General features: G+C 43.3%; 1 protein-coding gene across 1 annotated transcript in view; it reads right to left on the bottom strand.

The window, feature by feature from the left end:
- The window catches only part of CERS5 (ceramide synthase 5), a gene marked incomplete in the record, with an annotated part of 168,294 nt that overhangs the window by 22,436 nt on the left and 118,745 nt on the right, over nucleotides 1–27,113 (bottom strand). The window contains 1 exon segment of the mRNA XM_040340276.1: nucleotides 21,870–21,976. Within this exon segment, the coding sequence (XP_040196210.1) occupies nucleotides 21,870–21,976 (107 nt within the window).

Raw genomic sequence — 27,113 nt, 5'->3', positions numbered from 1 at the left:
AACACTCTGCTCGACCTACCACGGCCATCAGTATCTCTTAGGGACATATAAAACTCAACTAACCCATTCGGCCCCTCAAACTAGCTTTGTTTGATTACTATCCTTGTAGGACTTTGTCCCTGACCAATTGATGCGCTGCTAACCCAGGGACATGCAACCAGGCCTGCCACATTGTGTTTACGTCGTACGTTTCTATGTTGAAATGTCAGTTTTTCTCTTATTAATAATTTGTTCACCTTTTCGATCCATTGTTGCATAGTGGGAACCCTGAGAGTAATCCAGAATTGTGCAATCAACTTTTGTGCGATTTAAAGTAGACGAAGGATCACTGTGTGATTTGAAGGGGTTAGTGTCTCCTCATCCAGGGCACCCAGTAGGCACACCGTAGGAGTTCTCGGTAGGACAATGGCATAGAACTGGGAAATTACGTCAAGGATTTCCTTCCAGTAGCGAAAGAGTTTGGGACATTTACATCTTATCCCTGCACCTTCCCAGCGCCCAAATCCACCGAGTTTGAGCAATTCTTTATAGTGTATGTTTCACCAGAGGGGGGTGTGTTAGGAAACTCTGTATTCCCAGTAAACGCTTGGTGCAAGACCACAGTGTTCTTAATAGGAGTATAGTAGAGGCCCCACGATCTAAGTGTAGGTAACCCGCCTCTAGGCAGGACATCGCTGTAGTATCGTCCGCTGATGTGGTTAGGATTTTGCGTATTGGGTCTAAAGTGTCCACCATTGCCGCCCCACCCCCCAACTGCTGTAGCCGGGAGGCAAGGTAGTAGGCCCTAGAGTGAGGGACCGCCAGTCCTCCCTAGTCTTTGCTGTATTGTAATGTCAATAGACTAATCCTAGCTGTCTTTTTGCACCAATTCCCTAAACTGGGAGTCTATCCTGTCAAACTAATGGGGGATCCAAACTGGGGAATTGTGGAATATATACAGTAATTGTGGTGCCCATACCATTTTTATGAGATTAATTCTCCCCACTACGGATAATGGTAATTTACACCAGGCGTTACATTTATCACAAAATTTAGCGAGTAGGGGGGTTAGCTTAAGAGGTATGTACTCTGAAACATCCGAAGACATCTGGACGCCTAAATAACAAAAAGAGGGTACCACCTGCATCATTGATGTGCAGTCAGGCAAGGGGGTTATTATTAGGTCTATTGGCATTAGCACAGACTTGTTCCAGTTAATAGAGAAGCCGGATAGTGCTCCAAAGTCAAGACCGCAATCAATGATTCCTGCGCGTCACCCAAGTATAATAGTGTGTCACCAGCATATGACACCACATCCGTACTGGCGCCAGAACCTTACAATATTGTTGTCCCCCCTTTTACATGACGTGTGAGGCGCCAGGGCGAACAGCAGGGGTGACAATGGACACCGGTGCACGGAGTAGTGGATAAGGCTCCGACAGCTCACCATTAACCCTAATTCTAGCAGATGGTTGAGCATATAATAATTTGATCCAGCTAATAAATTTTGCACCCAGGCCCACTTGATCCAACACTTTCCACAGGTAAGGCCACTCTACGCTGTCGAAGGCCTTAGATGCGTCCAGCGAGAATGGCTCGGTTTCCAGTATCAGGGGGCTGCAAGTTTAGAAAAAGTCTCTGAATGTTTTGGGCTGTGAATCTGGTGGGGATGAATCCGGACTCGTCTCTATGGACCAGCTTGTGTATCACTTGTGCCAATCTCGTTGCCAACACCCAAGCCAAAAGTTTGACATCTGCCGTAAGGAGATGGGCCTATAGGAGTCTGCTAAAGTAGACTCTTGCCTGGTTTCAGAAGTACCATTATGACTGCCTCATTCATGGAGTCAGGTAATATGCCCTTCTTCAATGCCTTATTAAAACCTTCAGGAGCATGGGCAGCAATGTGTCAGCGTATAGCCTGTAGACCTCGGACGGGAGGCCATCAGCCCCTGAGGATTCGTTATGAGTCTGTGCTAAAGCTGTGGCTAATTAATCCTCCGTTAGCAGGGCATCAAGCAAGGCCGACAATCGAGGCAGCTCACATCCCTCTAGAAATCCCTTCATTTCCCCCTCTGTGGGACGTACCTTAGACGTGTAGAGGTCAGCATAGGATGGCCTAAGGATTTGCATTACTGTAGCAGTCTGTGTCTGAGTGACACCCTGTGCATCGAATAAGACCAAAACCATAGAGGTGGATCTCTGTGCACACGCTAGTAAAGCCAGCATGTGCCCAGTAGACTCCCCCTCTTCAAAATAGGTTTGTTGCAAGACAAATATTTTGTTTTAAGCCAGCTGCAACGCCAGTTGTCTGGACATAGATTGTGCCCCCAGCCAGACTCTCTTCGTGTCCTCTGTAGGATTAAAAATATAATTGTCCTCGGACTCCCTGAGTGTATACCTCCCAGGCCTTAGTGTTTGTTTTGATCCAATTAACTATAGTAATAAATTGGCCCCGCATAAATGCATCGGTGGTATCCCAGACAACATTTACAGGTAAATGGGCCGAGTGTAGATTTTCCTGGGCGAATAATTTCAGTCGCTCTCATATAGGATCTGGTTCCGGGAATAGAGAGACAGAAAGGGTTAAGTTTCCAGTATCTGCTTTTAGTGGTAGTAGACAGTGAGATAGTAACCCACAGTGAGGAATGAGCCTATATATGTCTGTCCCTGTATTCAGATGCCATCACCAGTGGGTTTAATGTATCATTGCCTAGGCCTAGATCAATCCTGGATAAGCTCCCATGCGCTGCCGAACATCATAAGTATTGCTTAGTATGAGCATGCCTTACGTGCCACGCGTCCGCCAGCCCACGTTCCTCAAGCAAGCCGGCAAAGGAGGTAATCCCTCCATTACGTCTAGGTATATTAGAAGGTATGGGCATTTTATCCCATTGGCGATTTATATAATTATTGTAATCGTCCACTGCTAAAAGTGGTACATTTGAAAACTGGGCCATGAAGTTCGCCAAGCACCTGAGGACCTTGGACGAGTAGGGCGGCGGTATATACATTCCAGCCACAATACATAACAGACCAGACACTGTACACAGCAAAAAGACATATCATCCCCCCCACCCCGGTCTAAGTTTATAAAAACAGTAGAACGGAGTATCCTGACAAATCAGGACAATCACTCCCCTAGCATATGCAGAGTATGTAGAATGCAAATGAGTACCCTACACATGGGGGCTGAAGCTAGGTGTGGCGTCAGGTGGAAAATGGGTCTCCCGTGGGCACACAATAATGTATTTGAGGTGCCCAAGGACTGCCACTTTTTTCACCAGACTGCTCAGTCCCCGTACATTCCAGGACACAATTTTTAACTTTGCAGTTATTTCGGTATGTCAAAATCAGGGGCGTGGTCATGCCAGACCATGCTGCAGAGAATAGCTTTACCCGAGGCATAATTGGCAATAAAAGCATACAGATTGTTCCTTGTAGTAGTGATACCTTGAGTATATGTGGAAAAGTGTAGCGCTAACAATGACACAAATTATGATAATACAATAAAAATTATATCGTGCAACACCACATGTGAATAGATGGTATTAGAAAGTCTGTAAATTATTGGATGAATCGGTGAGTCGGTTCCATTGAGTAAAACAGATACACAAAATCCAATGCATAAAAGAGTGAGAAGTCCACCACCACTTATGACAAGGGGCTTACCGGATCGATTGGACCTAGACAGGCATATACCCACTAGGCCAATCAAGCTTTGTTAGAGTTGATATACTGAAGCGGGTACACCATACACGTCATGTGACGTATACTAAAAAAAGTCGATATTTATTATAAAGAGAGTAACTCACATTTTGCAATGGTCAATTGAGCTCATAGCAAAAGGGTAGCAGGAACAACAGTAGTCCATCCCGACATGTTTCGTTACAAAAAGAACATCATCACCCCAGATGATGTTCTTTTTGTAACGAAACATGTCGGGATGGACTACTGTTGTTCTTGCTACCCTTTTTCTATGAGCTCAATTGACCATTGCAAAATGTGAGTTACTCTCTTTATAATAAATATCAACTTTTTTTACGGAATTATGCTATGTGCGCCCTTGCTTTCTCTTTTTCATGTTTATCTGTTGGAGTACTGATATGCCCTCTGTGTGATCTGTTGAAAATTGCTGCTTGCTGGGAACCACTTTTGAATCATCTTTCTGAGGTTTGCCTTCATTGATACCGAATCGCATGACGTGTATGGTGTACCCGCTTCAGTACATCAACTCTAACAAAGCTTGATTGGCCTAGTGGGTCAATGCCTGTCTAGGTCCAATCGATCCGGTAAGCCCCTTGTCATAAGTGGTGGTGGACTTCTCACTCTTTTATGCATTGGATTTTGTGTATCCGTTTTACTCAATGGAACCGACTCACCGATTCATCCAATAATTTACGGACTTTCTAATACCATCTATTCACATGTGGTGTTGCACGATATAATTTTTATTGTATTATCATAATTTGTGTCATTGTTAGCGCTACACTTTTCCACATATTTTCCATTAGCAATTTTTTGATCTCTCTTGCTGTGTTAGCGGCTTTTTGTATTTATAAGATAGCGCAGTATTTTCTCTTTTTTTGATTTTGATACCTTGAGTACCTTTGGTTATTTCGACAGTGTCTGTACTTGTGGAGGACCATGGGTGGAAGTCCGGTGGGTCTGAGCAGAAACAATAGTCATAACAGACTGGGGAAAAAAAAAAAAACAAGCATGTCAACTATTGTCAGGTGTGGAGCCAACTGGGCTCCCAGCCAACAAGGCCGAAGTGTAGGCTTCCCCCAGACACAATTCCTGGGGGGGTTTAGGCAATGGAAACTCCCGCAGAAATAAATTCTGGGTGGTAGCTGGGGTTTCAAAACTGCAGATTGCATGGTATGACCCACGACGTAGAAAGTTCCAAAGTTCTCCATTATCCACCTTGACTAGGAGGAATGATTTCCATTAAGTAGATTAATGGACCCTCAATTGCGTTCAGGACGTTGCTGTCTAGCAGCTTTAAGTGCTCTTTCTTTGCGATCCAACTATTGTGCAGCCGCAGTAGGTCGATCAAAAAAATGGACCTCTCCCAGGGCAACTACCCCAAGACGAGAAGGGTATAGCATTGCATATTGCAGGTTGAGTTCTCTGAGCTTTTTTTTTACATGATTACATTTGGGGACACTGAACAGGGACACTTTTGAATTATCAATGACCATTGTCCCTGTCATGGTTCTGACTTTAGAGAGAATCGCATCCCTGTCTTTGTAGTTTAGAAGCTTGAACAGAAAGGGGCTGGGATGATTGCCCAGTGGCAAAGGGTGTATAGGTATCCTGTGTGCCCATTCAACAGCAAATAGTGGGGAATGGTGTTCTTTGGGTGACGTGATGTGATGTGTCGGGTTGGGTTTGCGCCAGACATTTTCTTTGATGACCAAAAAGTTCAATTTTAGTCTCATCAGACCAGAGCACCTTCCTTCATACATTTGGGAGTCTCCCACATGCCTTTGAGTTTGCCTAAAACCTGCCATTTTGTTTTTTTGCTGAAAGTAATGGCTTTCTTCTGGCCACTCTGCCATAAAGCCCAACTCTATGGAGCGTATGATTTATTGTTGTCCTATGTACAGATACTCCAGTCTCTGCAGCTTCTCCAGGGTCTCTGTGCTGCCTCTCTGATTATTGCCCTCCTTGCCCGGTCCCCGAGTTTTGAGGTGCGAGTTCTTGGCAGGTTGGCTGTTGTGCCATGTTCTTTTCATTTGATGGTGCTCCTTGGGATCAAATATTTGGATATTTCTTTTTTTTTATAACCCAACCCTGACTTGTACTTCTTAACAACATTGTCCCTTACTTGTTTGGAGAGTTCCTTGGGCTTCATGGCAGTATTTGGCTAGCGATTCCTCTTGCTTAGGTGTTGCAGCCTCTGGGGCCTTTCAAAAAGGTGTGTATATGTAATGACAGATCATGTGACACCTCGATTGCACACAGGTGGACATCATTTTACCAATTATGTGACTTATGAAGATAACTGGTTGCACCAGAGCTTTTTATGGGCTTCATAATAAAGGGGGTGAATACATACGCACATGCCAATTATCAGATTTTCATTTCTGAAAAATAGTTTTATGTTTATATTTTTCTAATTTTACTTCACCAACTAAGGCTATTGTGTTCTGATCCATCACATATAATTCGGATAAAAAAAAAAAAAAAAAAGAAGAACTAAAGGCTGTAATGTAACAAAATAGGTAAAAAGCCAAAGGGTGAATACTTTTGCAAGGCACTGTACGTTCAAAGACCAGAATTTATAAAGCTCATCTGAGCTGTCAAAAAGGGGTAGAGAGTTTAAATTACACACTGCAGCGCTCAGTGAGAAGAGCTCATTGGAGGGAAGGGACACATCCCCCTTTACACAGGAACAGAGCTTAGGCTGTCAATCATCTGGAGCTTCCTCCCACGTCACCTTTTTCCCTTGGTGTCAGGAAAAATTGATTCATGCTGAAAGCAGAGAAACGGGGCAGCAGACAAAAATGACTCTTAATTGAGACAATTCCACACTATAGAGGCATATGATTAATTCATATTGCACGTCTGAGGTTTACAACCACTTTAAGTGACCCGAGACTGAACAGTTTTCTCCCTATGCTAGAATCACCATTGAGGTATTTATATATCCCTATATCATATCTCCTCTTAGGCTTCTCTTGTCCAGGGAAATTATGTTTAATATTGTAGTCGTTCCACATAACGGAGGTCCTCCATCCCCCTTATAAGCTTTGTTGCCCTTTTCTGGACACTCCAGTTCCAGCAAATCCTTCCTGGGGAATGGTGACCAGAACTGGAAAGCATACTCAAGATGTGGTTGGACCAGAGTTTGGTAAAGCGGTAGCATTGTAGTCTTATCTGTTGAGTAAATACCATTTTTAATGCATGTTAAATACTCAGCAAGGGCATGCAGTAGTGAGCAAAACTAGCAGAGTCTGATCAACTAGGACTCCCAGATCCTTTTCCATCCTAGATTCCCCCAGAAGTTCTCCCTCAGAGTAATTTGAGTTCATACGTTTAGACCCCAAGTGCAATACGTTACATTATTCAACATTAACCCTCATTTTCATGTAGTTGCCCACCCCTTTATGTTATCAAGGATTTCCTGTAAACTTTCTATAGCCTGCTGTAAAGTTATTACAGTTATTATCCTACTTAGCATTGTACCATCATCCAAACCCCGTTTCACACAGCCGCAACTTGTCATGTGAAGTTTCACCCCATTAACGGCAATGGAACTGTTCTAATTGGTATGACTCAAGTCGCTCCCACTTAAAAAAAGGTTCCTGCACTTCTTTGGGGTGACTTTAACATGACTTGCATTGGCTTCTGTTAAACAAGTCGTATGCAACCGGCACTAAGCATGAACTATTTTAGAAATGTGAGCTACAGTAGCTCTTCCACTGGACCACACAGGCCAGCCTTCTCTCCTCCCCATGTGCATCACTGAGCCTTGGGCACCCATGACCCTGTCGATGGTTCACTAGTTTTCCTTCCTTGGACCACTTTCATTAGGTCCTGACCATTGCAGACCACAAACAATCCACAAGAGCCGCAAGTTTTGGAGTTGCTCTGATCCAGTCCCCTAGCCATTACAATTTGGCTCTTGTAAAAGTCACCTAAAATCCTTACACTTGCCCATTTTTTCTGCTTTCAACACGTCAACTTCAGGGACATCATGTTCATTTGCTGCCCAATATATCCCACCCACTTTCAGATTCCATTGATAGGATAATCAATGTTATTCACTTTACCCATCAGTGGTGATAATGTTATGGCTGATCGGTGTATACAGGGAGTGCAGAATTATTAGGCAAGTTGTATTTTTGAGGATTAATTTTATTATTGAACAACAACCATGTTCTCAATGAACCCAAAAAACTCATTAATATCAAAGCTGAATATTTTTGGAAGTAGTTTTTTTTTTTTTTTTAGTTTTAGCTATTTTAGGGGGATATCTGTGTGTGCAGGTGACTATTACTGTGCATAATTATTAGGCAACTTAACAAAAAACAAATATATACCCATTTCAATTATTTATTTTTACCAGTGAAACCAATATAACATCTCAACATTCACAAATATACATTTCTGACATTCAAAAACAAAACAAAAACAAATCAGTGACCAATATAGCCATCTTTCTTTGCAAGGACACTCAAAAGCCTGCCATCCATGGATTCTGTCAGTGTTTTGATCTGTTCACCATCAACATTGCGTGCAGCAGCAACCACAGCCTCCCAGACACTGTTCAGAGAGGTGTACTGTTTTCCCTCCTTGTAAATCTCACATTTGATGATGGACCACAGGTTCTCAATGGGGTTCAGATCAGGTGAACAAGGAGGCCATGTCATTAGTTTTTCTTCTTTTATACCCTTTCTTGCCAGCCACGCTGTGGAGTACTTGGACGCGTGTGATGGAGCATTGTCCTGCATGAAAATCATGTTTTTCTTGAAGGATGCAGACTTCTTCCTGTACCACTGCTTGAAGAAGGTGTCTTCCAGAAACTGGCAGTAGGATTGGGAGTTGAGCTTGACTCCATCCTCAACCCGAAAAGGCCCCACAAGCTCATCTTTGATGATACCAGCCCAAACCAGTACTCCACCTCCACCTTGCTGGCGTCTGAGTCGGACTGGAGCTCTCTGCCCTTTACCAATCCAGCCACGGGCCCATCCATCTGACCCATCAAGACTCACTCTCATTTCAGCAGTCCATAAAACCTTAGAAAAATCAGTCTTGAGATATTTCTTGGCCCAGTCTTGACGTTTCAGCTTGTGTGTCTTGTTCAGTGGTGGTCGTCTTTCAGCCTTTCTTACCTTGGCCATGTCTCTGAGTATTGCACACCTTGTGCTTTTGGGCACTCCAGTGATGTTGCAGCTCTGAAATATGGCCAAACTGGTGGCAAGTGGCATCTTGGCAGCTGCACGCTTGACTTTTCTCAGTTCATGGGCAGTTATTTTGCGCCTTGGTTTTTCCACACGCTTCTTGCGACCCTGTTGACTATTTTGAATGAAACGGTTGATTGTTCGATGATCACGCTTCAGAAGCTTTGCAATTTTAAGAGTGCTGCATCCCTCTGCAAGATATCTCACTATTTTTGACTTTTCAGAGTCTGTCAAGTCCTTCTTTTGACCCATTTTGCCAAAGGAAAGGAAGTTGCCTAATAATTATGCACACCTGATATAGGGTGTTGATGTCATTAGACCACACCCCTTCTCATTACAGAGATGCACATCACCTAATATGCTTAATTGGTAGTAGGCTTTCGAGCCTATACAGCTTGGAGTAAGACAACATGCATAAAGAGGATGATGTGGTCAAAATACTCATTTGCCTAATAATTCTGCACTCCCTGTATTATCCACCAATAAAACTAAAGGCTTTGAAGAACCACCAATCATTAGTATATATAAAAATCAATAGATGGTGTTGCGCTCCAAAGTAAAATAAAGTGCTAATCAGTGACAAGGTAACTTATATATCAAATTCAAATAATAAACCTTCAGGTACTGATGTGTAAAAGTACACAATGCATCAATAAACAGAAAAACAATTCGATGGTGGTCAATATAAGTGCAAAAATGCAAATAAAGTGACTGTAGTAAATAAATATAGAACTTTGTGCTGATGTGTAAAAGTACACAATGCATAAATAAATAGTAACAGTTCAATGATAGTCCATATAAAATAATAAAAGTGCAGATGAATCGCAATCTGGAAGAACTAGAAATCTTCCAACCACAAAAAAGTGCAGAGTGCAAAGCGAAAGGTGCTATCTAGCATCAATAGGTGGCGCTGTCACTACAGTGCTGTGAATCTTTGGTGTAAATGACACCCGCAGTTGTACTAACTTCTTACCTTACTGCTGTAAGGTAAGCAGCATTCAGAGTAAACAAAGGGGTGGATGATCACTCAAAAGAAAAAGGGGGGTCTCCTGTGCGATCCTTCCGGTGGGTTTCAGTATGTGCAGAGCCTAAAGATGCTTCCTCCAAGTTCCTCTCTCCCAGGACTAGATCAGTAGCAAAGAACCACTCAAATGCATCAAACCGGACATAAACTGAAAGATTCTGAGAAAACAAGGAGTCTCTATAGTGGAGTATATGCCTAAGAATGGTCATTTATTTTTTGCATAAATCAAAGACAATCAGATACTCACATTTAGTAAATAAAACATGCACAGTGTAAAAACAAGCAGGGGGCTCTCGGCCAGGACGTCACTTTCCGGTGTTCATATGTCCTACACGTGTCGTCACTGTCATGTGACTTCATCAGTGATAAATTATGGCCAGCGGAAGTGTCCTTAAATAGCTTGTGTAGAATATAATTGCCGGTTGGCCATTTTCTTGAAGCCTTCATATCGAAAGCATTGGAGCGGCCATTTCCCAAGAGATTTCCTCTAGGAGGCTTCGATCATGGCCGTTTTGTTGTGGCTTATCACAAACACCACAGTGTCGCATCAAGGCGCCTGATGATGCAACTATTTGTGTTTAAAAAGGTAAATAGAAAAAATGATAATGGTAATAGGCAGGGGTATTAAAACGGTGCCAGTACAGTTATAATATCCGATCCAAAGCAGGTGGATATAGCAGCACATGGTTAAAACATGTCACCCACTTACAAGCGATTGGACTAAAACAACTATTAAAATTGGGGTAAGAGCATATGTATTTTAAATAAGACACCACAGGGGTGTCACAGGATAAGAACACATCATGGGACTCCGGAAATTACGTCAAAAATGAAATAAACATAAGCATGAAAAAACATGATTAAATAAGAAGAGAGACTTGAATAAAAGGTAAAGGTGAATGATATACAAATACGCTACTAAAGATAAAAAAAAAAAAAAAAAAAAAAAAAAAATTTAAAAGTCACTAATAAAACAATTTAAATTGAATTCTATATAAAGACCCTGGGGCGTAAAAGTATCGAGAATAAAAATCCATTTAGACTAACTGGCTAAGGGTTCTGACTTTGTGCCCGCCTCTCCAGTGTTTTTTGTATGGTTCCATGCAGGGCCGGTACAAGGCAGGGGCCGAAGGAGCGGGTGCCCTGGGCGCTACCATTTGCAGACAGGAGGGGGGCGCAGGTGAAGTGCCAGCAGTGTACAGCTTCACTGTACCACATTAGCCAGCGCCACTTGCTGTGCTTGCTGTGCTGAGTGCGCTCCTGCACCCGCCTACTACACCGTCCACACCAGCCATGTCAGCGCTGCTCCTTCTCTCCCCCTATGAATTTTGTGCCGACTGCGCTCCTGGCTCGGGCTCCTTTTCCTCCTCTGCGTTTCCTCGCCCCCCCCCCCCCCATGGAGGATTCATTTGGTTGATACCTCCTGCGTGCGCCGTGTGACGTCACGCGGCTCACGCCGGAGGCGCGGTGTTAGATGAGAGAGGGAGGACTCGCGCAGCCTACAGGGAGCTGTGTCGGCGCGTGAAGAACAAGCCACGAGGAGCCTGCCTTCACTAACTGCTACTCACACAGAGACTGTAAAAAGTAAGAAAATAATTTAATACAAATAACAAACTCATTTTTTTATTAAAAAAATTATGGTCATCTCAGTCCAATCCCCCCCCCCCGGGGGGGGGGGGGGGATTGGACTGAGATGACCATAATTTTTTTAATAAAAAAAGCAGTTTAAAGAAATGATTTTGTGTTATTTTAAGCTTGCCTTTTCTGTAAAAAAAAAAACATTAATTGCAGCCTCACTGTGCCATCACATCAATTGTTGCCAGTTTTCCCCACTGTGCCCATCAATTGCCGCCAGCGTGCTGCCAGTTTGCCCGATCAATTGCCACCAGTATGCTGGTGGAGGAGGCTGACTGAGATGACCAGCACTTTGTTAATAAAAAACGGCAAATAAAAAAAAAGTGTTTGTGTTATTTTGAGCCATTCTTGCCTTCTCTGACTAGCAAAAAAAAAAAAGAACATCAATTGCAGCCTCACTATGCCACCAAACCCAGCCACTGTGCCATCACATGCAGCCACTGTGCCATCAATTGTCGCCAATGTGCCCATCACACGCAGCCACTGTGCCCATCACACGCAGCCACTGTGCCATCACACGCAGCCACTGTGCCATCACATGCAATCACTGTGCCATCACATGCAGCCACTGTGCCAACACACGCAGCCACTGTGCCATCAATTGTCGCCACTGTGCCATCACATGCAGCCACTGTGCCCCTCCCACGCAGCCACTGTGCAATCACATGCAGACACTGTGCCATCACACACAGCTACTGTGCCAACACATGCAGCCACTGTGCCACTCGTCAATTGTCGCCACTGTGCCCATCAAACGCAGCCACTGTGCCCATCAAACGCAGCCACTGTGCCATCACATGCAGCCCCTGTGCCATCACATGCAGCCCCTGTGCCATCACATGCAGCCACTGTGCCATCACACACAGCCACTGTGCCAACACACGCAGCCACTGTGCCACTCGTCAATTTTCGCCACTTTGCCCATCAAACGCAGCCACTGTGCCGATCAAACGCAGCCACTGTGCCGATCAAACGCAGCCACTCTGCTCATCAAACGCAGCCACTGTACCCATCAAACGCAGCCACTGTACCCATTAAACGCAGCCACTCTGCCCCTCAAACACAGCCACTGTGCCCATTAAACACAGCCACTGTAACCATCAATTGTTGCCAGTTTGCCCCACTGTGCCCATCAATTGCCGCCAGCGTGCTGCCAGTTTGCCTGATCAATTGCCACCAGTATGCTGGTGGAGGAGGCTGACTGAGGTGACCAGCACTTTGTTAATAAAAAATGGCAAATAAAAAAAAAGTGTTTGTGTTATTTTGAGCCATGCTTGCAGCCTCACAGCCTCACTATGCCACCAAACCCAGCCACTGTGCCATCACATGCAGCCACTGTGCCATCAATTGTCGCCAATGTGCCCATCAAACGCAGCCACTGTGCCCATCACACGCAGCCACTGTGCCCATCAAACGCAGCCACTGTGCCCATCACACGCAGCCACTGTGCCCATCAAACGCAGCCATTGTGCCCATCACACGCAGCCACTGTGCCCATCACACGGAGCCACTGTGCCCATAACACGGAGCCACTGTGCCCATCACACGCAGCCACCGTGCCCATCAAACGCAGCCACTGTGCCATCAAACACAGCCACTAGGTGGCTGTGTTTGATGGCACAGTGGCTGCGTTTGATGGTCACACTGGTGGCAATTGATGGGACAAACTGGCAGCACACTGGCGGCAATTGATGGGCACACAGGCAAAACACATGGGCGGGAATTGATGGGGCAAACTGGCAACAATGGTAACCATCACTTGTTGTCAGTTTGCCCCATCAATTGCCGCCAGTGTGCCCATCAATTGCCACAGTGTGCCCATCAATTGTCGTCAGTATGCTGCCAGTGTGCCCATCAATAACTGCCAGTGTGCCCATCAACTGCCGCCAGTGTGCGGCCAGTTTGCCCCATCAATTGCCACCGGTGTGCTGCCAGTTAGCCCTATCAAATGCCGCCAGTGTGCCCCCCCCCCCCCCCCCACCATGAAATTACCTTTCTCGGTCAAATCTGTTGCTTCAGCCAATCAGGTGACCGGTAACCAGACCCGGTTCACCTGATTGGCTGAGAGGTGGGTCAGTGTTAGAGAATTCCCTAACACAGCACTACGTAAGCAGAAAAATGCTCAATAATTTTGAAGCCTATTAGAGCCTATGGATCTAATCAGGTACTTCCAAAACACCCCCACTGCTGTAATTCAGTTGGCTGGCGCCCGACAAGGGGCCGAACACCTGAATAGGGGGCGGCAGCGGTGACGATAGATAGATTCATGCAATTAAAAACACCCTTTTTTTTAAAACAACCCCCCCTAGCATTTCTGGCAGTGGCCATCTTGACTAAGGGCAATGGATTCATATAGCATTTACTTGTAAATGTAAATACAAAGTATAAACCAAGTAAATACGGTATACTTTCTTATCTGTTTACAAATGCTAGCAGCATAAGAATTACAACTATTAAGTGTTGATTGGGAGAGTGAAGGTCCACTTTAACGTTCTTTGGATATTTTAAATATTGAAGCTGCTTACTGTGTTTTATTTTTTTGCACATATAATGTATGTATTTATTTAGACAGGGCTCGACAAAATCCGGGGCGCCCTATCGCAATTGTGACAAGAAATTGTGACCTGGCGCTCAAGGAAGCTTAGGCCCGTCACGGGGCTCGATCACGGCGGGCACGTGCCCGCCAGTAATTGAGGCCGTGGCTTTGCGGCCTTCACAGAAGGAGGCTTTGCGGTTTTCTGCAGGCCTAAGCTTCATTCTGTGATCTGGCACCATCTTGTGGTGGCCGTTGGCATTACAAGTAGTTACATTACAAGTAGCAAAAAAGCAGTTCTAATGTGTTTTTCACTGTTTTCACTGCCATCTCCTTCCCTCTAATTAGAACCTCCAAACAATATATATATTTTTTATTCTAACACCCCAGAGAATAAAATGGCGGTCGTTGCAATACTTTCTGTCACACCGTATTTGCGCAGCGGTCTTAAAAGTGCACTTTTTTTATTAAAGATAATGTTACGCCAAGTAAATTGATACCCAACATGTCACGCTTCAAAATTGCGTTCGCTCGTGGAATGGCGACAAAATTTTACCCTTTAAAATCTCCATAGGCGACGTTTAAAAAAATTCTACAAGTTTGTAGCATGTTTTGAGTTACAGAGGAGGTCTAGGGCTAGAATTGTTGCTCTCGCTCTACCAATCGCGGCGATACCTCACATGTGTGGTTTGAATACCGTTTACATATGCGGGAGCTACTCACGTATGCGTTTGCTTCTGCGCGCAAGCTTGGTGGGACGGGGAGCGTTTTTTGGTTCCTAACTTTTTTAGCTGGCTCCTAGATTCCAAGCAAATTTGTCAAACCCTGTATTTAGATATTTTAGCCTGCATTTTTTTATTTATCGTTGCTGTATGAACATGCAGTTTTGACCGGAGTTTGCTTGGTATTTTTGTTCTCTAAAGAATGTCGAAAAAACCATCTGGGGCAGAATTCCGAAAACGAAGGAAATTGGCACAAGAGGAAGCCACAAAGTTATCGCAACAGTGGCAGAAATGGTTGAAACAAAGCACAAGCAACGTTTCTCTGAATACCACCACCACACCAGAAGAAGTTGCCAGCACAAGTTCTGCAACTGACAATACTTCAGCCACCCTAGATGAAGAGATGATTGCTGTCAGTGAGGCTGATAAAAGTTTGGAGAACACGCTCTGTACAGAAGAGAGTAACAGCGAGCCATTTGTTTCTGAAACCCAAGCAGCAGAAAAGCAAACAACACCAAGTGAGCCCTCTTTAGAGGATACTTCGCCGGAAGCTTATATTCCGATTAACCCAAATGATCCTCCCTCATGGCCAACTTTAACAGACAAGATTAGGTGTTATTTGGTTGAAAAGGGCCCAGATCAAGGAAAAGATGGTGACTTTGGAAAATGTAAACCACAAGAAGGACGCACTTTCAATGCCACTTGGTTTACTAAAAATGTGCGTAGTGGTAAATATATTGATCGTGCATGGTTAATTTATTCAAAAATCTCACATTGTCTATTTTGCTTTCCATGCATTTTGTTTGGTAAGCACAACTATGCCTTAACCGACCCAAAAAAGGGATTCTGTGCATGGAAACACCTGAATCCTCGTATACCTACACATGAAAATTCACCAGAACATCGGGAATGCTATTCAAAGTGGAAAATGATGGAAAAAAGTTTGAAAGATGGGAAAGTAATTGGAAGTGAACTGGAGAAAGTAATAAATACTGAAAAAGAGAAGTGGCGAAACGTCTTAAAATGTATTTTGGATTGCATATTGTTTTGTGCCAAAAACAATCTGGCACTTAGAGGTTCCGAAGATGTCATTGGTAGGCCACATTCTGGTATATTTCTTGACATTTTGGAAGTAATAAGCCATCACAACATGTTTTTGAAAGAAAAAATAGAAACACATCGGAGGCATACCGTCAGTTACTTCTCAAATAAAATTCAAAATGAATTTATCAGTTTATTGGCCAACACTGTTCGCTCTACCATTTTATTAAGAATAAAGGAGGCAAAGTTTTTTTCATTGCTTTTTGATTGTACTCCAGACATCTCCCATCATGAGCAAATGAGTGAAGTTCTACGCTATGTCACTGTTGTTAAAGGGAAGGTGACAATAGAAGAGAGCTTTATAGATTTTATTTATACAAAAGAGAAAACTGGAAGTGGTCTAGCCTCAGAAATTATCAACAAGTTAAAAACCGATGGAATTAACCTTAAGGATGCAAGGGGTCAAGGCTATGATAATGCAGCTAACATGGCTGGCAAATACAATGGTGTGCAGGCAAGAATTCTGCAAGAAAATAAACATGCAAGATATGTTCCATGTGCAGCCCATAGCCTAAACCTGGCAGGGGTACATGCAGCTTCCGTGAGTCCAGAAGTTAAAACCTTTTTCGGAACTGTTCAAAGAATGTTTACATTTTTCTCCAGTTCCACATCCCGCTGGGAAACCTTAACAAAACTTGTAAAGACAACTCTAAAGGGCCATACAGATACTCGATGGTCTTCAAGAGCAAATGCAATAAAAGCTTTATTTACACAGATCACCGATGTATGTGAAGCTCTTTCGGACATTATAGAAAACTCGTCAAACCCCGAATCTGTATCAACATCTGAAAGTCTTCTGCTGCAGGTTAATTATCGTTTTTTGTGTACATTGTTTGTGTGGAACAGAATCTTGAATCAGGTCGATCGAGTAAACCAAGCTATCCAGGCCAAAGGGATTTCCATACTACAGGCATCTCATATGATTGATGGCTTAAGACGCACTTTTCAAGAAATGCGTAATATGGATGTCCAGGAAATATTTCATTATGCTGCAGAAGTATGTGAAAAACTTCAGATTCCTGCAACATTTCCACCAAAGAGGCAAAGAAAACCTAAAACCAGAGCCTTATACGAGTCCCAAGATGCTCAGGTCAAGCTGAGTGAAGAAGACCGTTTTAGAATTGACTTTAACCAGGTTTTTGATGTTCTCATCACTGACATGACATGGAAGTCACAAACATTAATGGAAACATCCCAGGACTTTGAGTTCCTCTCTGGCCCTGCTCTTGTAACAATGACTGTGACAGAATTACAAAAATCTGCATTTAACTTGGCTTCCAAGTATAATGAAGATCTTGATGGCTTGGAAATCTCTGCCGAGATTGAAAGCTTTAAATTTTTCATTGAGTCTATACCGTCAAATGTAAAATCTGCAACACCCCTTGATCTGTGTCAGATAATACACGACTATTCTCTTACTGCTTGTTATCCAAATATTGAAACAGCATTAAACATTTTTTTGACTCTTCCTGTTACTGTTGCATCTTGTGAAAGGAGCTTTAGCAAGCTGAAACTCATTAAAAATTATTTACGGTCAACTATGGGTCAAGACAGGCTTTCAAACCTCAGTATTCTTTCTATTGAGTATGCAATTGCAAAAGAGATAAATTTTGATAGTGTCATAGATGATTTTGCTTCTGTGAAAGCAAGAAAGGTGTCTTTGTGATTGTGTCATAATACTAACTTTTCCATAGGAGTATACTTGACATTTTTGCAACTGTTTTCAGCAAGTTTACAGTGTCATTGCAGTTATATATGTTTTGTTGTACAGTTTTTGTTTGCTTTGTTGTTTATATGTATACCACTATGGATGGTGTATGTTTGTTAATATTTGTAGCTTTTGTCACTTGACATTTTCTATGTAATAAATTATTGCTTCTTTACGCATCACAGTGTCTGTGACTTTCAAAGTCCCACAGTCCTTTGTTCTATTGCTTTAAGTATATTCTTGTTTTGAAACAACATTGATTCTTTCTTAAAAACGGGGGGGGGGGGGGGGGGGGCGCAGTTTGCCATCTTCGCCCTGGGCACCAAATGGCCTTGTCCCAGCCCTGGTTCCATGCCCCAAAGCCCAAGTTGTGTGGGGTCTTGGTTGTGGTGTGTGTAAAAATGTTTGGAGACTTTGTTTGTCAAATGATAATATTTTGTACGTGCTCTTTTATACGCAATTTCAGGGGTCTCTGTGTGTCCAATGTACTGTAAACCACAACTGCATTCAAGGGCATACATGGCCCCTTCTGTGCAACGAATAAAGTCACCAACTTCGTATGTGTTGCCAGTACTGGTAGATGTGAACTTGAATATCTTTTCTACTGGTTTTTCTTTTGGTCTTAGTGCAAGTGAAACAACGTTTGCATGGGCAGAAGCCTTTTCCTGTAAAGAACATGTAGCTAATTTTAGGTGAATCTGGAATATTTTTTACTATTTTATCGCTTAGTGTTTGGAGCTCTTTTGTATACGAATTTCGGTCTCTGTGGAAGAAGCGATTTCAAGAATGTATCTGTTAAAAGAATATGCCAGTGTCATTATTTTCTCAATGTTTTTATGTTAAGCATTATAGTCTAGAGCGATTGGTGCTACATTGATTCTGAAATCCTGTTTGTTTATCTTTAATCAGTTTGGTTCGATCCATTTTTTTCACTTCTTGTATTTTTGCCTCAATACGGTCACTGTTATATCCTTTATCGATACATCTGTGGCCTATCTTCTTGGCTTGGGCTAAGAACTCATTCTTGGTGCAGTTTCTTCGTAGACGCATCAATTGTCCTTTGGGTATATTGCAAAGTCAATTCTGGTGGTGGCAGCTCTACATCGGTAGGTAACTATTCTTATCGACATTTTTTAATGCGTTTTCGTGCTGAGTGTGTTCATCTTGCATTATTTCTAAATCTAGAAATGTTACATTGTTTTTACTTATATACCATGTCAATGTTATACTTCTATTGTTTTTGTTCAGATTTTCCAGAAATTGTTCCAATCGTGTTTCTTCTCCTTTCCATAAGATAAAAATATTCTCTATGTATTGTTTGAAGATGACAAGTTTTGTGGGTGTATCTGTAAAAACCATTTCATCTTCCCACTTAGCCATAAACAGGCTGGTTTCGCTTAGCGCAAATTTAGCACCCATCGCGACCCTGTTTTTTTTTGGTAAAAGTAATTGCGATTATACCAAAAATAGCTGTTCTTTAAACAGAAATCCAAACACTGGACTAGATATTTTCTTTGAGGGCACAGTAATTGGGTATGTTTTCTCAAACCCGACTGACAATTATATTCTACACAAGCTATTTAAGGACACTTCCGCTGGCCATAATTTATCCCAGATGAAGTCACGCGACAGTGACGACACGCGTAGGACATATGGACACCGGAAGTGACGTCCTGGCTAAGAGCCCGCTGCTCGTTTTTTACACTGTGCATGTTTTATTTACTAAATGTGAGTACCTGATTGTCTTTGATTTATGCGGAAAATAAATGACCGTTCTTAGGCATATACTACACAAAGCGGCAAACAAACTATGTTTGCACACATTTATTGCTGACAGGTCTGCATTACCCAACACTGCTGTGCTCTGGACCGAGTGTACACTCCGCTGCACGTGTGTCACATGCACAATATAATGGAAAAGAGAAAAGCCCCGAGAAACCCCGTAAGGTGGTGTAGGACAGCCGCATGCCTGGGGACGTGGCCTGGTTAGAGCCCAGGCCGAGGCTGTCATACACTTTCTTATGGGGTTTGTGCAACTTTCAGTACTTCTCTTCTCCATTAGATGTCTAGAGCTGGGACAAGCTATGTCCTTGTCTGCACTCCAAGTGGTTGCTACATAAGACCACCCATTGGAGCCTTGAGTGGCACCTGTAAATTTCATTTGGGTCACATGCACGCCACACACACACACACACACACACATTGCTAAGAGAAGGTGAAGGGTATTTTTTTTGCGGCCAGAACAGGCAAAGTGTCTTCTACTAATAATCCTACCTTGTATTTATTTTTTCGTTCCACTTTAACTGCTTCTGGACCACCCATTTGCTGCGGCAGAGCGGCCTGGCTCAGAGAAAAAAAGGTACCTGTATGTTGGTGTCTCTTCCTGGGTCTGGGGAACGCAAAGCCGGGACTGCAATGTCTGCCAGGACCCACCGATCTTTGACAGGAGAGACAGAACAGCGGCCTGCCTATGTAAATAAGGCAGACCACCATTCTGTCAGAGAGGAAGATGGATAGCTTGTGTTTTGGCTAAGCAGGAACACAGATCTCTCTCTTCCTCCAGTTAGGCCACCCCCCCCCCACATAACCCTTTGATCGCCCCTGTTAACCCCTTCCCTGCCAGTGTCGTTAGTACAGTGACCTGCAATTCTTTTTTGCACTGATCACTGTATTAGTTCCCCAAAAAGTGTCACTTAGTATCAGATTTGTCAGCTGCAGTGTCGCAGTCCCACCAAAAATCGCTGCCATTACTAGTAAAAAATAAAAATGCCATAAAAATAGACGCGATGACTTTTGCGCAAACCAATCAATATACGCTTATTGGGATTTGTTTTACCAAAAATTTGTAGCAGAAAACATATTGGCCTAAATTGATTTGTACATTTATTGGATGTGTTTTATAGCAGAAAGTAAAAAAATGTTTTAATCAAAATTGTATTTTTTTGTTTATAGCGCAAAGAATAAAACCTGCGGTGATCAAATACCACCAAAAGAAAGCTCTATTTGTGTTTTTTTTTTTTTTTTTTTAGTACAGCGTCGCACGACCGCGCAGTTGTCGGTTAAAGCAACACAGTACCGTATTGCAAAAAATGGCCTGGTCATGAAGGGGGTGAAACCCTCTGGGTCTGAAGTGATTAAAGCTCACATAATGATTGACATTGATATTATTATTGAATAATAAAAACTGTTTAAATCCGATCGTATTTTAAAGGACAACACAAGCAGATTAGCAAAGGCTCGGTGGATTTAAAAGGAAGTTGTATTTGACATCACAGCAAAAGGAAATCAAGATATAATGGAGTTGTATGAAAAATATATAAATGTTACACTATAGGCCAGGGCTCGACAAAATCCGGGCGCCAGGTCGCAATTGCGACAAGAAATTGTGAACCTGCGCCTGCCGGTAATTGAGGCCGCGGCGGGGGAGGCACAGGATTTTTTGCTCTAACACCCTAGAGAATAAAATACTTTCTGTCACGCCGTATTTGCGCAGCGGTCTTACAAGCGCATTTTTTTTTTATTTTGTGAAAGATAATGTTACGCCGAGTAAATTGATACCCAACATGTCACGCTTCAAAATTGCGTCCGCTCGTGGAATGCCGACAAACTTTTACCCTCTAAAATCTCCATAGGCGACGTTTAAAAAAATCTACAGGTTGCATGTTTTGAGTTACAGAAGAGGTCTAGAGCTAGAATTATTGCTCTCGCTCCAACGATCGCGGCGATACCTCACATGTGTGGTTTGAATACGGTTTACGGTTTACTCACGTATGTGTTCGCTTCTGCGTGCGTGCTCGTCGGGATGGGACACGTTTTCTGGCTCCTAAATTTTTTAGCTGGCTCCTAGATTCCAAGCAAATTTGTCAAACCCTGCTATAGGCAATAAGAAGCCCGTGTTTGTTTACAATGGGATGCTCATATTAACTAGGATGACTGAAGATTGTTCACCGAGGAGGATTCAGGCCAAGCCAGAGCATTAGGGAGCAAGAAAAAAAAAAAACACACAGACCACCCAGACCATGAAGGTTGGATGAAATCAATAAGGATGAGTGAAGGCCGGTGATGAGCGGGCCTAATGGTGGTAGCACCTGTAGGATTAATGATAGAACCGATACTGCTAATAAGAACCCGAGTTCAAGCAAAGTACTATGCAGAACTAAACCACAAACAAAAATACATAACTTTGTGCTCATCACCACAACTAACATTGTATATATTACACTTAACCAAAAATAAAGAGAATGTATACAACTCTTACCATGTTGGATAAATGAAAATACGCGTGACGACAAACACCACCCCAAACGATATAAACAGAGTGTCACATAACCTCTGGTACTTTGCATAGTTTGCCATTTTTGCTGACTTTAAGAGAAAAGAAAAGAATACCAATAAGTATGGGAATACATAAAGGAAACCATGATATAACCACAAAAAAAACATGCATGTGGTGGGAACATCACTGTGACATTTTTCATTCAGTTTACTGTAATATATATATATATGACCGCCAGAAGACCTCCGCACATGAAACCGCATCCAAATATCGGCAAACTGCTCTGCAAATCAAAACTGCAAAATGCAGATTGGGTTTAATTGCTGCTTCTTTTTAGATTTACAGCTAAAAACAAACACAATTGAGCATTAAAAGGTCAACCACCAGTGTTAAATGGGTTAAAGTGTTACTAAACCCAGGACCCTGCATACACTCACTAGATCTACACAGAAATGCAATAGTTTTAGTAAATATAAACAGCACGATACCCTTTCCCATCAGCAATATTACAGGTATTGCAGTCTTGTGACTTCTATCAGTGTTTAGTTAAAGCTTGTAAGAAGAGTTTTCATACTGCACTGGCTGTCCCATCAGGATGCAGGACCCCTGACCCTCTGTCTGAGCAGTGCTGATCACATGCACCAAACTGAGCATGTGCAGCCTGTCTCCAGTAACTCTGTCTTATCCAGACATGTTTTGGAGACAATACAAGAATGGGAGGATGTGAGAAGACAGGACCAAACAGCCTTTTTACAAAATGATTAACCCCTTTGGTTCCACAGTGAGAATAACAAGCATGCTTTACTGCATATACAGACTAATTTTACTGTCGTGGGTTTAGTAACACTTTAAATGTCAACTGCCATCAATTAGGTTCATCAAAAAACTGCATATAGAGATTGCTAAAATCAATTCACATCTTTCCTTTAGATTGGCTGACCCGTCTGATTTCAGGCCCGTTCACACCAGAACATGTCATTCTTGTCACCTTACTGCGCAATGCATTTTGACAGATCATTCATTTTATTAGGCTGCAAAGCGCAGTGGACCATTGAAAAAGGAGCGCAAGCTCTAATTTTTCAAAATGCACTGCACCAAGCCACATGGTACTGTGGTAGCATGTGATTTGTTACCTGCAAAACACACAGTGTTTGTGATCTGCATTAGAGGTGCCATTAACATCACATTAGCACCCGCATGCAGATCGCACAGGCAGTTCGCTTTTATCACACTGTGTTTTGGTGTGAACCGGCCCATAAATTGGAAGTCCTTGCATCTACAGCCACCAACATTCTAAGGCCCCATACACACGAGAGGATTTATCCGCAGATACGGTCCAGCGGACCGTTTCCACGGATAAATCCTCTCAAAGATTTCCGCAGATTTCTATGCGATGGAGTGTACACACCATCGCATTGAAATCCCCGCGGAAATCCTCTGCCGATGACGTGTCGCGCCGTCGCCGCGATTATGACGCGGCGACGGGCGCGACGCTGTCATATAAGGAATTCCACGCATGCGTCAAATCATTACGACGCGTGCGGGGAATCCCTTTGGACGAATGGATCCGGTAAGTCTGTACAGACGAGCGGATCCATCCGTTGGAATGGATTCCAGCAGATGGATTTGTTGTGCAGCACAGCAAATATTCGATCTGCTGAAATCCATCCCAGAGGAGATTTCTCCGCGGAAAAAGATCCGCTGGCGTGTACACACCATAGGATCTATCCGCAGAAACCCATTTGCTGGGATTTATCTGCGGATGGATTCTATCGTGTGTATGGGGCCTTACACTAACCTATCTAGCCCTGTAAAGAAAAAATCTGTATACATACCTTCTCTGCAGGCGATCCGACCCGATCTCCAGTGGCTGAAGCTCTAATTCCACACTGAGCTGTCAGCCACGGCTTCGCTGTGGAGGTGGGTGCAGAGGACACGTCCGACAATGGAAACCCCATAGTAAGTCTATGGTTGACATCACTTGGCATTTATTTCACAGTCATTGTCGGATGTGTACTCAGCAGAGCTTCTACCGCTGGAGATCAGGTCACATCGCCTGCAGAAAATGTATATATACCGATTGCTTATTTACAGGGCTAGATAGGTTAGTGTTAAAATGTCGGTGGCTATACAGGTGAAACTCGAAAAATTAGAACATTGTGCAAAAGTTCATTTATTTCACTAATGCAACTTAAAAAGGTGAAACCAATGAGATAGACTCATTACATGCAAAACAAGATAGTTCAAGCCGTGATTTGTCATAATTGTGATGATTATGGCTTACAGCTGATGAAAATCCCAAATCCACAATCTCAAAATATGTGAATATTGTGAAAAGGTGCAATATTCTAGGCTCAAAGTGTCCCACTCTAATCAGCTAATTAAGCCATAACACCTGCACAGGGTTCCTGAGCCTTTAAATGGTCTCTCAGTAGGAATCACAATCATGAGAAAGACTGCTGACCTGACAGTTGTGCAGAAAACCATAATTGACACCCTCCATAAGGAGGGAAAGCCTCAAAAGGTAACTGCAAAAGAAGTTGGATGTTCCCAAAGTGCTGTATCAAAGCACATTAATAGAAAGTTATGTGGAAGGGAAAAGTGTGGAAGAAAAAGGTGCACAAGCAGCAGGGATGACCGCAGCCTGGAGAGGATTGTCAGGAAAAGGCCATTCAGAAGTGTTGGGGACTTTCACAAGGAGTGGACTGAGGCTGGAGTCAGTGCATCAAGAGCCACCACACACAGACAGATCCTGGACATGGGCTTCAAATGGCGTATTCCTCTATTCAAGTGGTTCTCAACCTGGGGGTCGGGACCCCCTCGGAGGTCAAATGATGATTTGCCAGGGGTCACTAAATCCTGGACTGTTCCTGAAGCCCACACCGCTCTCCCAGCCTTTTGCAGCTGTCCAGCAGGGCTGGCCCTTGAGCCTGTTGCCGCCCAGTGGGGCTGTTCCTGGAGCCAGCGGCCGCCCACTCAGCCTCTTCGCAAGCCGCCCATTCAGTTCACGGCATGGCTGGGGGGCAGAGACTAGAGGTCATCTGACTGGTGAGGAATGGGAAGTGGGAGGGGTTGGAGGAGACCCTATCTCCTGATTTGGGCATAAGAGTCATTGCTAAAAGACACCACAAAATCAGAGACACAGTGAAGCTGGAGACACAGTGAGTAACACTGCCTGTGATTATAGTTGCGATTAGAAGTCCCCACTAAAGTTCTCAGATCAGCAGATGACCTTGATCAAGAGCACCTAAGTTGGCTGATCAGAACTCCCCCCAGCATTGCCACTCGTGCCAACTTCCCCCACCAGCACTGCCACTCATCCCCCCCCCCCCCACCAAGGTGTAAGAGAAGGGATAAAAATAGAGACTACATGGAAGGGAGAAAAAAAAGAAGGGGAGGAACCAAGAATAAAGGGAGAGAAAGAATACAAGAAATAACAGGAAAGATGGCTAGAGAGAGGGATGGGGGGAAAAAAAACAAGAAATTAGGATAGAGAGAGATACAAGGGAAATAAAGGAAAACCAAGAGAAAAGAGTTGTACAACCTAAAATGTACCATAAGGGGTTTTAATAATGTACGAGTGGAAGGGACTCGGGGAGCGCTAAATGTCCATGGGTTAGATTACTTGTCTTGCCTTGGGTGCCGACAACCCACACTACAAAAATAAATTTACTGTTAGGGGTCCCCACAACTTGGGAAATTTTATCAAGGGGTCACGACGCTAGAAAGGTTGACAACCACTGCTCTATTCGCAGCCACTCTTACCCGGGCTAAAGAAAAACAGACCTGGTCTGTTGCTCAGTGGTCCAAAGTCCTCTTTTCTGATGAGAGAAAATTTTGCATCTCATTTGGAAACCAAGGACCCAGAGTATGGAGGGAGAATGGAGAGGCACACACTGCAAGATGCTTGAAGTCCAGTGTGACATTTCCACAGTCTGTGTTGATTTGGGGAGCCGTGTCATCTGCTGGTGTTGGTCCACTGTGCTTCATTAAGTCCGGGGTCACCGCAGCCGTCTACCAGGAGATTTTGGAGCACTTCATGCTTCCTTCCGCAGACGAGCTCTATAGGGATGCCGACTTTATTTTCCAGCAAGACTTGGCACCTGCCCACACTGCAAAAACCACCAAAATCTGGTTCAAGGACCGTGGAATTACTGTGGTTGATTGGCCAGCAAACTCGCCTAACCTGAACCCCGTAGAGAATCTATGGGGCATTGCCAAGAGAAAGATAAGAGACATGAGACCAAATAATGCAGAAGAGCTGAAGGCCGCTATTGAAGCATCCTGGTCTTCCAGAACACCTCAGCAGTGCCACAGGCTGATGGCTTCCATGCCACGCCGCATTAAGGCAGTAATTGCTGCAAAAGGGGCCCAAATCAAGTACTGAGTACATATGCATGCGTATACTTTTCAGAGGTCCGATATTGTTCTATGCACAATCCTTATTTTATTGATTGCATGTAATATTCAAATTTTCTGAGGTTGTGGATTTGGGGTTTTCATGAGCTGTAAGCCATAATCATCACAATTATGACAAATCATGGCTTGAACCATCTTGCTTTGCATGTAATGAGTCTCTCATATAATAGTTTCACCATTTAAGTTGCATTAGTGAAATAAATGAACTTTTGCACGATATTAAAAATGTTCGCGTTTCACCTGTAGATTGAGGGATTTTAGTTTTAGCATTTTAGTCTGTCTCAGGCTCTCTGCTCTGGTCCAGGCATCTGGGTGGATTCCGACATTAAAGTTGGGATCCCTCCAGAGTCTAGAGTGGCTGAGTGACATCAACTGACAGTGGACTTTAGCCCGAAGTTTAGTTAAAGAAATGCACAACTGAAATACATTATTTTTCTGTCTTGACTTCAGGTCTAATTTTACACGGTTGCCATCATGTATGTGTCCATGTGTGACAAGGCAATGCATGGTCTGTAGAGCTTAATGAAGTCCCAAAGGCAGCATGGTTAGTAAGGGCAGTGATGTAATGGAAGATTATTGCAGCTTTTCATTAGCTCTGACAAGTAGGCACACAGAGTGAATGGAAAAAAAAAAAATCACATATTTGTCACTTTTCCTTCACAATGCCCTTGTTTATATCTCCAAGTTTAAGGTGTGTTGTGGACACATTGTGCTGTAGGTTCACCGAGTCTTTTATGTTCCGTCAAACTTTGAGAAAACCAAGAGTCGACAAAGCGGTAATGTCACTGTATGCACCAGTTTATACCA

This window comes from Rana temporaria, chromosome 2 (assembly GCF_905171775.1).
Source record: "Rana temporaria chromosome 2, aRanTem1.1, whole genome shotgun sequence".
Classification (NCBI taxonomy): domain Eukaryota; kingdom Metazoa; phylum Chordata; class Amphibia; order Anura; family Ranidae; genus Rana; species Rana temporaria.
This window is presented reverse-complemented; position numbering and strand designations above follow the sequence as displayed.